Raw genomic sequence first — 17,108 nt, forward strand, 5'->3', positions numbered from 1 at the left:
CTGTGCGTGCGTCGTCTCCATTCCAGTTCCATAACAGCAGCACCAAGTTGGCGCCATCTTTGTCACCGTCGTCTACCTCAGTCAACAACTGAAACGGGTCAGCCATGGCGCGCTTGCTGCAATTTTCTGCACCAGTTCGTCAGAATTGGTAAATGCGATGAGCTCATTATCAAGGTTTTGTGTGTCTGCCATAGGATTATTTATTTTCATAAATTTCGTTTTTTTTTTCTCCCTAGTAAGAGAAGAAGAGAGAAGGAGTTTGAATGTGTTTGAGATGAGGTGTCTGAGAAGTATGGTGGGGGTTACTAGGCTGGATAGAGTGAGAAATGAGGAGGTGAGGAGGAGAACAGGGGTGAAAAAGGATTTGGGAGATAGGGTTGATGAAAGAATATTAGGATGGTTTGGACACATGGAAAGAATGAGTGAAGAAAGACTAGTAAAAGAGGTATGGAAGGCAGATGTGGAGGGAGTGAACATGAGGGGACATCCTAGGATGAGGTGGATGGATGGGGTGAAGGGGGCTTTGGGGAAGAGGGGAATGTCTGTTGAGGAAGGAAGGGAGAGGACGGAAGACAGAGGTGAGTGGAGAATGGTTGTATATGGATGATGTTGTGATTGCATGAGGAGGAATGGGCGGGTGGGTGGGGGGTGGGGTAGTATGTGTGAGTAAATTTTGACGCAGCCCGAAGGGATTTCTCCCCGTCCTCTCCTTATATGCAAGGGGGGGGACGGAGAGGGGGGGTCGCTGATTAAATGAAGCGGCCTTGCTGTGGATGTGCTGTGTCTTGCGACACTGCTTCTGACCCAGGGCGGTGGGCAGGGTGCAGGGATGACCCGTCATCCAGGAGGTGCTCAGATGAGAGGGAGGGTGGGAGGGGTGTGGAGTGTGTTTGGGGATGAAATGGGTGGGAGTGTTTTTATGCCTTTCCCTTTTTGGCTACCTCCCTTGGAAGGGGGAAAAATCCTTGGTATATGTATGTATGTAGTAAAAGAAGATGGTTCAGTTGAATATTTGAAGAAATCTTATATACCAGAAGTTTACATAAAGAAGGAACCCATAGTAGATGATGAGAATAGATTGGAGACCATTCTTCATATTGGAAATGCAAAGTCTGATAGAAAAGGAAAAAAATGATTTACTCTTGATAATTGTCGTCTTGACGTAGAGGTAAATCGGACTCCTTTAATATCAATCAAACACCTCAATGACACGTATGTATCAATTTGTGTGGATATGCTGCGTCTTGCTGCCTTGCTTCTGACCCCCCAAGGAGGGCAGTGGGGGGCGAGATGCAGGGAGGGATGATGACACGTTGTCATCCAGGAGGAGCCATGGAAAGAGGGAGGGAGGGAGGGGTGGTGAATGGGAGTGGAGTATGTGGAGGGGATGGTGAAATGGGTGGGAGTGGATTTATGCCTTTGAGTTTGGCCACCTCCTTTGTAAGGGGGGGGGGGCCTTGGTATATGTATGTAGCGTGTGTTGATGTGTTATATCATTCTGGCTATAGAAATATGTGTCAGTGCAATTTTTGTTGTTCAGAATGGCATTTATGGTTCACTATATGATTTGAATGATTTCATTTTGTGGTGTAGCTTTTGTGTGCCTTGGAGAAAAAATTATGCTATCATATTCGTTGCTCAGTAGTTGACATAAGTTAACATCAAGGATAATGTGGATACAGATGAGATTGGGGTGGAAGGTAATGGGTATTTGTGAGTGGATGTGACGTTGGTTCTGATTCTTCCAGCTAATGGTCATTTGAGAAAGATTTAGCTGATAACATTTGATATACTTATTTCAGTTTGATAATGCAGTTGCCCATGCAGCTGCAGACAGATGGCATCTCCAGCTGCGAAGGAGTGACTGCAGAAGAGAAGAGACAATGTTCAACCCTGGACACTCTGTTGATACAAGCAAATTCAAGGTGAGTGTTGAATATTTTGTAGAGAAAGACATGTTAAAGAAATATATTACCACTCCCATGTATATTTATCCACAAGCAATGAGCTATGCTCATGGGGTCCAGTTATGTACGTATTTACCTAACTGTAGTATTTAGGAAAATGGCAACACTTGTTGGGTCCCATTTCCTATTCTCCAGTATGACATAATACCACCTCTTCTCAAAATCATGTGCAGTTCCAACTATCTGTATCCTTAATTTCAATCATCATATTTAGGTTTTAATTCATGTTTGACCGTCAGTCTTGTGTGCACAGCCTCCCCAATAGTTCTGCATATCTCATCTTTCTTCTCCCTGGTTCCATGCGGGTGGGGGTGGGGAGTCAGCTCCTTGATAGTTGGTATGCATTATCATTTCTACTGCAATCCTTGGACCAACAATTCTGTTCAGGGTGTCAACAGGGTAGAACATGGAGGAAGGGGGTACTGAGGTAGCCATCAGACAAGAACACAACATAGCAAGTGGAACCTCTGTTGAGAGCCTGTGAAGGTGATCGTGTTCCTCTATTGTTGTTTTGTTATGATTAACACAAGGCAATAACTGGTACTATGGTCCACTTGTTCACTGTCTTGTTTAGGAAGCTGAACATTTTAAAAAAATTCTTTGACTATTTGATATGTCTTTGATGACATATGTATACCAAAGGTTTTTACCCCTTACAAGGGGGGTAGCCAAAAACAAAGACATAAAATCCACCCCCATCTATTCCATCCACACATACTCCACTCTCATTCACCCCCCTTCCTCCCTCTTATCTTGGCTCCTTCTGGATGACAGGTCATTCCTGCATCTCGCCCGCTGCCCTCCCTGGGTCAGAAGCAGTGTTGCAAGACACAGCACATCCACAGCAAGGCTGCTTCATTAAATCAGAATTGGAGAAGATGGGGAGAAACCCCTTTGGGCTGCATCATTTTATTTTTCACACATACTCCCTTTCATGCATCACAGCATCATCCATACACAACCCTTCTCCATTCACCCCTAATCTTCTTTCCTCTCCCATCCTTCCTCAACAGACATTTCCCTCATTCCCAATACCCCTTTTACCCCATCCATCCATCTCATCCTTGGTTGCCCCTTCATGTTCACTCCTTCCACCTCTGCCTTCCACACCTCTGTTACTAATCTTTCTTCACTCACTCCTTCCATGTGTCCAAACCAAAGGATTACAAAGGAAGAGCATGCCGCCAGGAGACCTTTTGGTCCATAACTAGGTTGAGTGTGGAAAAAATAAACAGGTAGATATAAGAATAAAATAAGTAAATAATGAAAATAAATAAACAGGTAGATATAAGAATAAAATAAGTAAATAATGAAAAATGATAAACAAAAATAAGAATAATTGATAATAAATTAATAACAAAAAATAAACCGTTAATAGTAACAAATAAAATAAAAATGCCAGCAGTCATTACAGCATATTTCTCAGGTGCTTATCTAAATGAATCTTAAAACTTCAAACCGTACTACATTGCACTGCCTCTGCAGGAAGTTTGTTCCCTTCATTTACTACACGGTTGGCAAAATTGTTTGTATCCACTTCCAAATTAAATCATATTCCTGACAATTTGAGACCATTATGTCTTGTCTGATTCGCATTCAGTGTGAAAATATTGTCACTTTTGATGTTAATTTCCTTTGAATCTTCAACATCTGTATCAAATCACCCCTGAGTCTACTTTTTTATTAGGAAAAATAGATTCAATACTCTTTCATCAACCCTATCTCCCAACTCCCTCACATCGCATATTCCCCTTGCTGAATCACAACATGGTTTTAGGCCACTACACTCCACAGACACTCTTCTAATAAATCTTACACAAAGAATATTAGGTGGCATCAGTTCAGATAGGCCCCATCACAGAACACTTCTTATAACATCAGACATAAGTGAAGCTTTTGATGCTATCCCCCTCCACAAACTAACAAACAAAATGTAATACACAGACATGCACAATAACACTAAAAGATGGCTGGCCAATTGTCTGGCAGGCAGAAATGCTTATGTGTCATATAATGGCCAATCATCGCACATCAGAAACATTAAGAATGGAGTACCACAGGGCTCAGTTCTATCCCCCACACTCTTTAATCTATACATGCATGATATACCCACACCAAACACCTCAGAAACACAGATCTCTTCCTATGCAGAAGACAACAATCACATGTACACATCGTAACACAGACAAAGCTGCAGAAATACTACAGCCATACCTTGATACACTCAACACATGGTTTATTACAAGCAGACTCAAAATAGCCCCAGCCAAATCTACAGCAACACTTCTCACCAACTGGACAAAAGAACACAAATACATTCCTCATCTCTATATCATCAACACTTTGATACCACACACACACCAACAATTCTTGGTGTAACATACAATACATCCATGTCATTTAACGACACAAGTCATAATCCAGATTTTCGCCAGGTCATTGCCAGACATTTTGCTTTCCTGTGGCCACATTTTTTTTGTCTAGACTAATGATTTTTTTACAGCTTAAACACAAAACTATTATGCACCCCTGGTTTAATTTTCATAAAAATTGATACTTTACTTTTTCATAAAAATAAAAATCGATGATTTTTACCGAGGCCTAAAAAATTATAGGTTCATGAAGAACTATTCAAAGGAAAAGAATCTTCTTTGTATGAGAGTTAAAAGACACCAAAAGGAAAAATATTGCACATTATCATTTTATGTGACAAATAGTATGTTCACACAATAAAAGGAATCAAAGCAATTTTTTTGATATCGATAAAAAAAAAATCACAGATCCTACAAAATTCAGAAAAGAGGAATTTGCAAAGGCAGTTTTGAAGAGATTTCTTTTCTGGTTTTTATGCCACAAAATTTTTTCAAATTGGAGCAATGTAAGTTGAGATATACAAATTTTAACCTTTAGATTTTAGTTTTGAGAAAAATGCATTTTTATGTTCAGGTGACTGTGCACAGTACAGTGATAATTTTTTTTTAGAGCAATACTACTATGATTTGTTCCTTACCTTACACCTGATAATGTTCAAGAGGTCAGATTTTCAAGGAAGGTTATTCAGGTCACCTCGGGTCACTTTTATGGGAAAGAAGGTGTGTCATGAGGTCATCCATGTTGATATAGGCACCTGGTCCCCTTTTGTCTTTTATAATGCATAAACGAATGCAGATGTATTCTTAAAGACTAAATATTAATCCTTCAGAGAGGAGGGTGTCATTGGGCGCCACCCAACTCCTTATTGCCAGGGTAGGCCTAATGTAGGCCTATCCTGGCATCAAAATCCTCCGGGCTGATAATCTGCAGACTCAGTTTTTCTTGCACTTTTCTTCAGTTTGACTTGGCATGGGGCTATTCTGGCCTTGCCCATGATTTTCCTTATATTTCTTGCCCCAGATGTCAAAGGGAAGCCTATAGTCAATGAATCTGTTCCACACATGAAATACTAGAAGTGCCCTAGGTTGAGATGCCGATTCGTCACTTTGTTCCTCTGTCCCAACGTGCAAAGTTGGCAAACTCACTCCATGCCACAGTCTTATTTTCAAGTTTCCCCATTGTTTATGTAACAAGAAAAATGCACTAGATAACAACAGAGTGGAAAAAAAAACAATTGTGCGATAATGAAGAATGTGTGCACTCAAGCTGGGAAAATCTATACTTTTTTTTTTTTTTGTCTACACGTGTAAATCACTAAGTCTAAGTTGTATTGGTGGAAAACATATTGGACAATAACATACACATATCCGCAATAAAAAAGAAAGAATAAAAATGATGCAGAAGATATAAGTCAAGAGTATAAATGCAAACAGAGTTAAATCCCCTCCACGTGGGGTAGTAGTCGACATTTAAACATTTAGATGGAAAAAAAAGAAGAAAAAAAAATCCTAGCTTCTGGCAGAGTGGTGCATGACGTCCCCACATCACCTCATGATGTCACATGCTGATTAATAAAAAAAAAAAAAAAAAAAAAAAAAAATCCAACCGAAAAAATGATTTTCGTCGTTAGTTTAGTCTCCACAATTCCCATTATATATATATGTATATATATATATATATATCTATATATATATACATACATATATATATATATATATATATATATATATATATATATATATATATATTCTAACGGATAATCATTAAGTTCATTCAGTCCTGAGATTAATCCGTCAATGTTAGTATAGGCCACTTTTAATTTTTTTCTTTCTCCATCTTTTTTTTTTTTTTTTGCTTCGCCCATTCTGATGTACCATTTTCTCAGTCTCCTGTCGATTACCCTCCAATCAACAGAAGAACTCCCTCCCTCCTTGCTTTTGTAAGTCTCATTTCTCTTCGCATTTTCCCCCTCAGCTTCAGCTTTTCGTGTCTTCTCTTTTTCTAATTCCTCATTACTGATTCCTCTTTTTACCCATATCTTATTGTAATGTTCATTCCTTTTTCATTGAACATCTTATAATCTTGATGGCCTGTTTGTGCTTTGGCCCATTTTCTAGATTCATGAACTATTGCATTTAGCTACAGGAAGACTCAAAATACCCTTCCCCCCCACCCAACCCCTTAAATACAGTTAATGGGGTGGCTGCTGCTGCTGCTCAGTCAAAAGATACGCCCATCCATCCCATTCCCTTCAGAAAGACATTCTTGTCCCTTCCTCCTCCTCCTCCTCCTCCTCCATATAACCTCCTTTTTGTTACCTGACAATTTTTTGTTTATTATTTTCTTTGAGTGCTATCTCATTACTCAATATTCACTATATGATAAATACTATAACCATTTTTTTTTTCAGCATTAGATCTCCTCTACTCGTAATTGGTTTAGCGGCTGCTTTGGGTGGATGCCATATATGCTTGAAGAATGCCGAGAAAAAATGGATTGTTGGTGGCCACGAAGCCCCCCTTGTCCACCAGTATGCCGTTATGGGAATCGTGTCCCTTCCCATTTCTTAGTGGGCTGGAGCTGGGGCCATCCTCTTGTGGGTTGTTGGTAAGATGGAAAGGAATTTGTCATTTTTGTATTCATAAACTAAAATGTATTGTATGTAGATGTAATTTACAGGATTGAGTTTCTCACTCTCTCCTACTGAAGTTGTAGCTTTAACCACATAAAGTGTCGCTCTACTTTTGCTTTCCACACCTTTTTTGTTTTTGCAAATCTTTCCATTCTTATTTTCTCTTATATGCCCAAATCACCTTTGCACTCTGTTTTTCCTATCCAATAGCTCTCTTGCCATCCACATTTAAGAGGAAGACCAAGAAGGAGGTGGATGGATGGGAGTGAAAGGAGTATTGGATGCAAGAAGAATGTTGTGTACTACTGAGCAAGGAAGACAGAATGCCATAAGTAGGAGTGAAGAGAGAGAGAGAGAGAGAGAGAGAGAGACTGTAGGTGGATGATGAAGGAATGGCTTGGATGATCTCAAGGGGATGTTCTTCTCTGATCCTCCATTGATTTTCTGAGTAAATGAGGAGAGAGGGGGGGATGTCGTATGATATAGTGCTCTGCAGGTAAAGTAGCATCGGTTGTGGAAGTTCTGTCTTGCTGCATTGTCTTCCTTTGCCCTGAACATGAGAGCCCAAGGTAGGAGACGTGATGAGTGGGCTTTGGATGTGTGTGGGGCAGGTATTTGCACTTCACCACTGTAAGGGAGGGAGGTCCATGGGCTCTATGTTATCTGTCTAACAGATGCTCGCTGACCAAGCCAAAGAGGAGAGCATCATTACTTGTGGCACAGGTCAAGGCCAAGGTGGCGACGGCAATGCAAACCCTGCCACCGGTGAGTTGCACCAAGGGTGTGCTACATTGAACAGGACCATACTACAAAATCTTCTATCAGGAGCACCATCCTAGCTTCCTGATAGGGAGGGGGTGGGGGTCACAAAGTTAAACCAAATCAGTCATCTGTCTCCCTACCAAGGCCCCCCCCCCACCCCCCTTACATGGAAGGTAATAGCCAGCCAAAGCAAAAGGCTCCCACTCCCATCCACCACCCGTGTTTTGGCTTCAATGTGGTCAAGTACTGAGGAGATGTTATTAACTGCCAGGATGAAATTCCATCACTAAGTATTCTCAGGTAACAAAGAAATAATGATGTATGTTTGTAGGGGTGCCCCGATTTTTTTTTTTTTTTCCCGCTAATGCCAATGCCGATTCCCATTCACTCATACTTGCAGATACCGATGCCAATTCATATTCCCTCTTAGCTGCCGATTCTGATTCACTCTTAGTTGCCGATGCCAATTCCACTTTATATAATCATGGTATATCAGTTTTTAAAATAAAGTAATTAAAACATGATTTTGACTAAATTCATAATCTCTGTAGATTTATGCCTGCCAGTTGTTGTGCTGTTGGATGCTGATGATTGAATGAAGTTAATGAAGTGCTTATTGATTGACCACTTTATGATTATTGTCAATGTATGGTTGTATTATTTTCTATTGGTTGAAAAAGAGGTAAATATTACCCGTTTCGTAGATTTTGATGTAACTACCAACTTCAAGTAACTTGAATCATTTGATGCTGCTACATGGCTTTAATAAAGCACATGTGCAGAATGTAAACTTGATCGATCCATTTTTTAATTCTAACTTAGTAGTAAAGCCTAAACCTAACTCAGTCTCTGCTATGTAATAACTGATCCATGGAATGTGGGAAATGTCATTTTTTTCCAAAAGCTATGTCTGGGCATAAAATCCTTAAAGGGGGAAAAAAAATCCTAATTTCCGACATGCTGACTCACCTGAGTAGGCAGCTACTGGCGCATTCCATGGGTTATTAGTCAAAGTTAAACATTCGCATATTGAAGTGCAACAGCATCAATTTCTGCCCTATTTCTGGAGTCAAGCGGTTACGGTGTGGGGCGTAGACATTGACACCAATGCTGACTGAAGAGGCGTTCTTCACTCTCCACACTGAAGATGGTGGAGAGCAGCACGGCATTTTGTTACAAGTTGGCAACTTTTTCCAAGTTCAGGATATGAGTTGTGGTTGTCGTCTCTGCTGCACAAGCTCAAGGAATCCGAGTCACGAGGTTCCAGTAGGAGGGAGGGGGGCAAAACTGATCAACTTTGCTTTGTAATGTCAGAACAGATGAAGGTATTCTTATTTTCTATTTATTTATTTATCTTTTAAGTTTCACTATGCCCAAATTTGACTTATGCAATTGTGAATTTGACAGCAAATTATCTAAAGATGAGCCAAAGTCATATCCGTCACTGTCAAAAAGCATAAAGATGTGTTGTTATGTATTCACTTGTTGAAATACATAAAAAAATTCTTTATAAATGATTCATTTGGCTGTGGAGTGAGGGGGGGGGGAGTAAATCCGTCTGCCCATTTTTTGAACATGTAAGAAGCAGCAGCAGCAGCAGGTGAAATCGACAGAGTCCATGGACGCCGCCTGGACAATTTACTCCCATATTACTCTTGCTTAATTTCTGTTGTAGAAACATTGCTGTTTATGAAAATGTATATATATATATATATGTATATATATATATATATATATATATATATATATATATATATATATATATATACAGGTAAACGTCGACTTACGATGGCCGCGACTTACGATTGTTCGACTTTACGATGACGACGACGACGATATGATAATTTAACCCCTTCAATACGGTGCCGCACACGTAGGCGTCATGAGGAGCAAGTGGATTCGCGACGCTGCCATATCGGCGTCTTGATTATATTTATTGTAGTCGCCCCTGTGTTTTTACATTCTCTCAAATGTGACCTAAATCCCATTCTCTGTGGTTTTCAAAATTCGCGGGTGAAAGAGAACGATCGATATAAGCGGTGACTATATTTTATGATGCGAGTATTATTACGGCTGGCATTGGCTGCTGCCCGCGAGATTTAAGTTCCGTACTGAAAATACATATTATAGTGTTTGAATATGGTAAAAAGGATAAAAATAATTAAATAAACTACTGTACATGTTTAATAGGCTATATTCAGTATCTCTGGTGGTTAATATACAGGTAGGCTAGGTACAGTGACCACGGAACAGAGTGGGGCTCGACTTACGATGAGATCGTCTTACGATGGCTCTATCGAAACCTAATGCCATCGTAAGTCGACGTTTACCTGTATATATATATATATATATATATATATATATATATATATATATATTATATATTATATATATATATATATATTATATATATATATATATAATATATATATATATATTAGTTTAATTTTATACGAGAAATACAAAAATAAAATTAAGTCAATATAATATGCTCTAGTATTTTCTCCGACTTCTGCTGCTGCTTTAAAATATTCTCCGGTCTCGTACTACGCTCTCGTGGGTCTGCAGATTTGATCCCCTCTGCATAATGTTTTCAAAACGTGTAATGTTATGGCACTAGACGGCACTGTAGGTTTTACCACTACCACGGCACATTCGTAGCCACCTCATTCCCTACGGTTGTGATGCTGCTATGTGAAAATGAAATAAAGCAATGATTATTTGGTAGTGGTATCTCATATAATAGCACACAATATGCTGCATGGCCATATACCTCCACCAAAACAATGAATAATAGGTGAATTACTGAATTGGCATCGTCATTGGGAAAATATTGCCAATGCTGATGCTGAATCCCTTTCTAAAAAAAAAAAAAAAAAATGATTCTCGTCGATGCTGATGAGTAAAGGAAATTAATATCTGTGTATTGCTGCAACAGAAATAATTTATGTCTACAGGAGTATTAGCTGAAGTAATTTTTTTTTTTTTTTATCAAACAGGAGCCAGCTTCTTTATTATCAAGACCATGGTAAATCACACACACACACACACACACACACTTTCAACGAACGGGCGGCTTGAAGAACGTTCTGAAGAAAAGTGCAGATTGTGGATCCCAACGCAAAGAGAAGTGCCTTTTTGTATTTGCAGGGCGGGGGGAAATTGCTCGTGGGGTAGTGGAAAAGTAAGGAAAGAGGAGAGGGGGAGGGATTGCTGGGGAAATGGAAGGTAATGAGGAGGTGGAGGAATTGGCCCTGACGGGCCGCCTAAAGGTAGACAAACGACCGCAAGACGAGCTGGATGATGACGACATGTCTAATAGGAATGTGAAGATTTAGAGGTATAGATAGGAGCAATATAGTAGAAAGTGAGGAGAATATTTTCAAGGGATTTAAAGAGGTTGCATTCACTGACATAATCAGACAGCAAATGAATGAACAAACTGAAAACTCAGTTATTAAAGTGATGAGACAGAAGGAGAATATAGTAAGAGACTTAGCAGACAAAAAGAAATGTATAATTATATTAGGAATGGAAGAGAAACATAACCCAGATAGAACCACAAGAATCAAAGAGGAAAATGAAAAAGTAAGCCAATTACTAGAATCAGTTCAGGAAGATGAACCAGAAATTATGAAACAAATCGAAGAGAAATTTAGACTCGGAAAGTATAGCACAGACAAGACCAGACCAATTAAGATTAAATTCAAGTCACAAACAACGGCAGAGAATATCTTATCCAAAACAGGGAAACTAGCAACAAGTGAACAATACAAAAAGATATGGATAAAAAGAGAAATGAATAAAGAGGAAAGAGAGGAAGAAAAGCAGAAAAGACTGGAAGCTAAGGCAAAAAACGAGAACAGAACGGAGTCAGAGAAAGAGAGATTCTATTGGAGAGTAGTGAACATGAAACTAAGGAAGTTCGACATACAAAAGAAAAACATAAGGGAAACAGAGAACACAATGGAAGTGGCAGAAAACTAAGAGTGTCTTACACAAATATAGATGGATTAATAACAGGATTGAATGAGCTGAATGATTATTTGAAAGAAAAAGAACCAGACATAATGGGAATTGTAGAAACAAAATTAAAAGGCCCACTACCACCCAACAGTGTAGGACATGATGCATACAATTATTGGATTAGAAACAGAGAGAAAAAGCAAGGGGGTGGAGTTATGTTCCTGACTAAGAAGGATATAAACGTGAAAGGTGTCATATATGGAAAGAATACAGTAGAGATGATTATGATAGAAGTGGAAGACAGAGATAAGAAGAGCAGAAAATTTGTGATAAATTATGTGCCTCCAAAAACAGCCTCATGGGAGGAGAGTGAACATAAAAGTATGTTAGAGGACACAAAGATAACATTAAATAAAATAATGGAAGATGGAGGAAGAATAGTTATGATGGGCGACTTTAATTGCAAAGAAATCTGCTGGGAAGAAATGACAGTAAAGGGTGGAGATGACTCATGGGGAAACGCTCTACTTGAGATGATTATTGACCACACAATGACACAATGGATACAGGAGAACACTAGGTATAGAAATGAAGAAGAACCATCGAGACTAGACTTATTAATTACATCTGTATATATAATAGTGGACAAGATTGAATATAAAACACCAATAGGTAAAAGTGACCACATATTGATTGAACTGGAACTTAATGAAGAAAAATATATCAAAAGAAATGAACAATATAGAAAAGGAAGAATGATGTATGAAAAAACAAACTTTGATAAAATAAGAGAATTCTTTCAACAAGAAAACTGGGAAGAAATATACAAAGAAGAAACATCAGTGGAAAAGAAATGGAATATTTTGACAAAAATTTACAAAAAAGGAGTGGAAAAGTATGTCCCAAGACAAAAACAAGAAAAAGAATATGTAAAATGCTGGTACAACAAAAGTTGTAGGGAGTTAAAAGACAAAAGAGACAAAGCCTGGACCAGATGGAAAAAAGACAGAAAACCTGAAAAATGGAAAATATATACCAGTTATAGAAATGAATATGTACAAACATGCAGAGAGGAAAAGAGAAAATATGAAAAAGACGTCATAGAAAAATGTAAAGATCAACCAAAACTATTCTACAGATTTGTAAACAATAAACTGAAAAACAAACAGGACTTGGAGAAATTAAGACAAGGGGGAGTTGAATACACTGAGGAAATGGAAATGGCGGAAATTATGAACAAACATTTTAAATCAGTGTTTACAAGGGAGAACATACAACCTGAAGAGATTGAATGGAAAGAGAAAGTCCCCCCTATAGAAAAAATAGAAGTATCAAAGAATGAAATATTGATACAATTGAGTAATCTTGATGTCAGAAAATCACATGGACCAGATGAAATAGCAAACTGGATTCTGAAAGAATGCAGGAATGAACTGGCAGACAAAATACATAGCATAATAAGCAGTTCCTTGAAAGAAGGAAAAGTTCCAGAAGATTGGAAAAAAGCAAATATAGTACCTATATATAAAGGAGGAAATAAAGAAGAACCTACCAACTATAGACCAGTCTCTCTAACAAGTACAATAGCAAAAATTTGTGAAAGAATTATCAAAAATAGATGGGTAAAATACTTGGAAGAAAAAACTATACTGAATCCAAATCAGTTTGGATTCAGACAAGGACGATCATGCGTCACCAATTTAATATGCTTCTATTCAAGGCTAATAGATATAATACAAGAAAGAGATGGATGGGCTGATTGTGCATTTCTAGACCTAAAAAAAGCTTTTGACAAAGTACCACATAAGAAGTTGCTTAAGAAACTAGAATCTGAAGGAGGAATACAAGGTAAATTACTAAATTGGATGGAAGACTTTTTGCAAGAAAGAAAAATGAGAGTAGTGATAAGAAACCAGCACTCAAAATGGAATGAAGTAATAAGCGGTGTCCCGCAGGGAACAGTCCTGGCCCCAATAATGTTTGCTATATATATTAATGATATGGATGAAGGAATTGAAAGCTATATGAGCTTCTTTGCAGACGATGCAAAACTACTGAAAAGAGTGAAAACTGAAGAAGATTGTGAATCACTACAGAGAGATCTAAATAAAGTACAGGAATGGAGTAAGAAGTGGGAGATGGAGTTCAATACAAAAAAGTGCAGTATAATGGAATTTGGAAAAAAGAAAAAACATAATAACAGGATCATATAATTTGGGAGAAGAGGGAATAAAAAAAGTAGAAAATTAAAAGGACCTGGGAGTCATTGTTATGAATAATATGTCACCTGAAAAACATATAAATAAGATTTTTGGAGAAACTTATAATTTAATAAGAACAATCAAAGTGGCATTTACATACCTGGATGAAGAAATGGTGAGGAAAATCCTAATCACCCTGATAAGACCAAGATTAGAATATGCAGCAACAATATGGTCACTAAGTACAAAAAAATGTATAAAAAAACTTGAAAGAATACAAAGAGCAATTACAAAACTGGCACCAACACTCTCAAAACTATCATATGAAGAGAGACTACAAAAACTTAAACTACAGACACTAGAGCAAAGAAGAGAGAGAGGAGATTTGATAGCTATTTACAGAATCATGAAAGGCATAGAAATTACTGATAGAGAGAATCTGATAAAATGGGATGACAGAAATACTAGAGGACACGGAAAGAAAATAAAAAAAGACAGCTATAGAAGAGATCTGAAAAAGAACAGCTTTCCACACAGAGTAATAGACAGTTGGAACAAGTTAGATGAGAAAGTGGTGTGTGCAAAAACAATACATGAATTTAAAAATTGTTTAGATAAAATGAGAAATGAAGACGGGACCCCACGAGCATAGCTCCCCTTCCCGTAATATACAACTAGGTACAACTAGGTAAATACACACACACACACACACACACACACACACACACACACACACACACACACACACACACACACACACACACAGTATCTTGATAATCTCAATGTACATCCTAACACCCATGCATACATATATAAACAAAATAGATCACATCCCCCCAAAAATAGTCCACATATGTTGCAATCATGCCCTACTAGAGAAATTTGGATTTTTGTTCCGTGTTACCGGATGCAGTACGCTCTTTGAGAACCAGGAAATACCTTGTCATTTCTTCTCTCCTCAAGTCTGACTTGGTAACTAGCTCTTACTGCGGAGGAGAGGAACCCCGTGCTGACCGCTTAAAGATGATGGCGATGAAGAGCGGTTAGTTATACACACACCCTCTGCCGGTTTAATTAAGGCGACTCCTGCATCCACTGCCCCCCTTTCCACCAGATTTGACCAGGAATTCTATAAATCATGGTGTCCTCAGCACCCATATGGTATTCATTTTTGTTTTTAATGATGTTTTTATATATTTTGGTCCCTGTGCCATATTATGCAACTCTTAATTAACCCTTAAGCCTTGGTGAACAACTGCCCGATTTCATCTGCATCGTGTTTGGAATTCGGGACAGACAAAAACCCCCGGCTGTCCCATTTTTCCTCACATGTTTGGCTGTCTCTGGTTCTTTTTGTTATTTTTTAAAGCTTTTTTCTTTTAGTCTATGTAAGAGTCCTTGTGGGTAACATAGTTTCCTAAATATGTCAAAAATATGTTCAATTTCTCCTTGGAGAAATTCCTCACTGCACACCCGGTATACTCTCAAAAAGAAGCTTATTACTACCCCGCTTTTTATTCTTGGGTGGTGAGCAGAGTAAAAGTGGATGATGTCGTTTTTATTTGTGTTTTTTTCTTTGTACTGAGAAAGCAGTCTTGTTCCCTTTTCTCTATATTACCGTGTCTAACAAGGCTAACCTATCATTCTCCTCCCGTTCCATAGTGACTTGTATGTTCTTTTCTATCCCACTGAGATCCGTCTCCTTGGGGGTGATAGCAAGTACGTCATCCACGTATCTACCGCCACCATGTTGTATCTTGGTCCAATGTGGTAAAATGGTAAAATGGTCCCTTTTACTAGAACCTCCATGTAAAAAGAGGCCAGAAAACAACTGAGCGGACTCCTCATCGCGAGACCATGACACTGAAAATGTTCTTCATTATTGAATGTGAAGAAACCAAATTTAACACATAAGGATATTGAATTCAAAAAATCCCCCTTACCAAGTCAAAAAATGACAAAACTCTCAGTCCTATGATCTCGTTAGCTTTCTCTAAAGCAAAATGTACAATGCTTAGATGATTTGCAGACATTACTGATAATCATGCCATGATTCTTTTCACTCCCTTTTTTCAAAATAAACTGTGGATGTATTTAGTATAATTTCATTTTCCTTTGATTAAACTTCATTGACCACTTTTCAGACCACCCCTGTCATTTGTCTAACTCTACTTGAATATCCAGGTGAATTTGGTGGCAATATATTATTACTCTGCACAACTTGGTATCATCAAGAAATCTGGATACAGTAAATTGAAATCCATGCATAAGGTCATTGATACATGTACATATGTATATGTGTATATATATATATATATATATATATATATATATATATATATATATATATGTATACACACACACATACATACATATATATATATATATACATATATACATATATATATATATATATATATATATAATATATATATATATATATGTACAACACAGAACGGGTCCCAGTGAAGAGATAAGCATTTTTATCAAGCACAACACACTTTAGTTCTAAGCCCTCAACATCGGGAGATCCGCGGAGGCCAACATGCAGAATTTGAAACGTGGCTATCTATAAATAGTGAGAATTGTTCCCTCAGGGCTTAGAACGACCAGAACCTCCTCAGATATCAAGTTTTAGACATTTACAGTGCGTATTGTTCTACAGCTGAATCAAGTGACAGTCGTTTCCGTGACTGCATGAAAGCTCGGATTCACCCAATTTTTTTTTTTTTTTATCATCGTAATTATAAAAAAGATTGTAAGTAAAAAAATATATAGTAAATTACACAATATATTATAAGTTTTATAATAATATTTATTAACCTTAACAAAGGAAAGTTAAGAATATTATGAAGTAGAGTTGTTCACTAACTTTAAATAGTTTAGACCTGTTAAAACAGAATGAAAATCTTTGATGTATAAACAAAACCTAAAGATAAGTAAACAAGATGTGAGAAACATGTAATCGCAGAGAACGGCTATGCACAAAATAAGTTTTAATTTTCTAAGACGAAGTCAAGCACCAGCTCTCGAACAACTCCTGGAAGCTTCCAACACGACACATCTATTATGTAAAATATTGACATACTTTTATGAGAACCCAATTCTATTAATATTTCTTTTAATATCATATGAAGCTCAAAATGAAGTGCGCAACATTACAAACACACACACACACACACACACACACACACACACACACACACA

General features: G+C 37.8%; 4 protein-coding genes across 5 annotated transcripts in view; 2 read left to right on the plus strand and 2 right to left on the minus strand.

Annotated features, from left to right (window-relative positions):
* Window positions 1-17,108, minus strand: part of LOC143031050 (BTB/POZ domain-containing protein 6-B-like) — a 554,488-nt gene that overhangs the window by 225,336 nt on the left and 312,044 nt on the right. The window lies entirely within an intron of this gene.
* The window catches only part of LOC143031047 (BTB/POZ domain-containing protein 6-A-like), a 248,449-nt gene that overhangs the window by 121,023 nt on the left and 110,318 nt on the right, over window positions 1-17,108 (plus strand). The window lies entirely within an intron of this gene.
* LOC143031054 (uncharacterized) overlaps window positions 1-17,108 on the minus strand; it is a 108,812-nt gene that overhangs the window by 16,194 nt on the left and 75,510 nt on the right. The gene's annotated exons all lie outside the window — the stretch shown is intronic.
* On the plus strand, window positions 1,430-9,478 carry LOC143030585 (prenylated Rab acceptor protein 1-like). The gene is made up of 2 exons (XM_076193747.1): window positions 1,430-1,925; window positions 6,751-9,478. Exons 1-2 carry the CDS (start codon window positions 1,810-1,812, stop codon window positions 6,908-6,910), a joined length of 276 nt encoding a protein of 91 aa, XP_076049862.1. The 5' UTR covers window positions 1,430-1,809; the 3' UTR covers window positions 6,911-9,478.

Source organism: Oratosquilla oratoria, chromosome 12, assembly GCF_046742065.1.
Source record: "Oratosquilla oratoria isolate Oo_2021 chromosome 12, ASM4674206v1, whole genome shotgun sequence".
Taxonomy (NCBI): Eukaryota; Metazoa; Arthropoda; class Malacostraca; order Stomatopoda; family Squillidae; genus Oratosquilla; species Oratosquilla oratoria.

What these genes read in the sequence shown, in the direction of transcription:
- LOC143030585 (XM_076193747.1), top strand. Translation starts at nt 1,810, where the DNA reads ATGCAGTTGCCCATGCAGCTGCAGACAGATGGCATCTCCAGCTGCGAA. An exon ending in TTGATACAAGCAAATTCAAG is followed by an intron (nt 1,926 to 6,750) that starts GTGAGTGTTGAA and finishes TTTTTTTTTCAG; the next exon opens with CATTAGATCTCCTCTACTCG.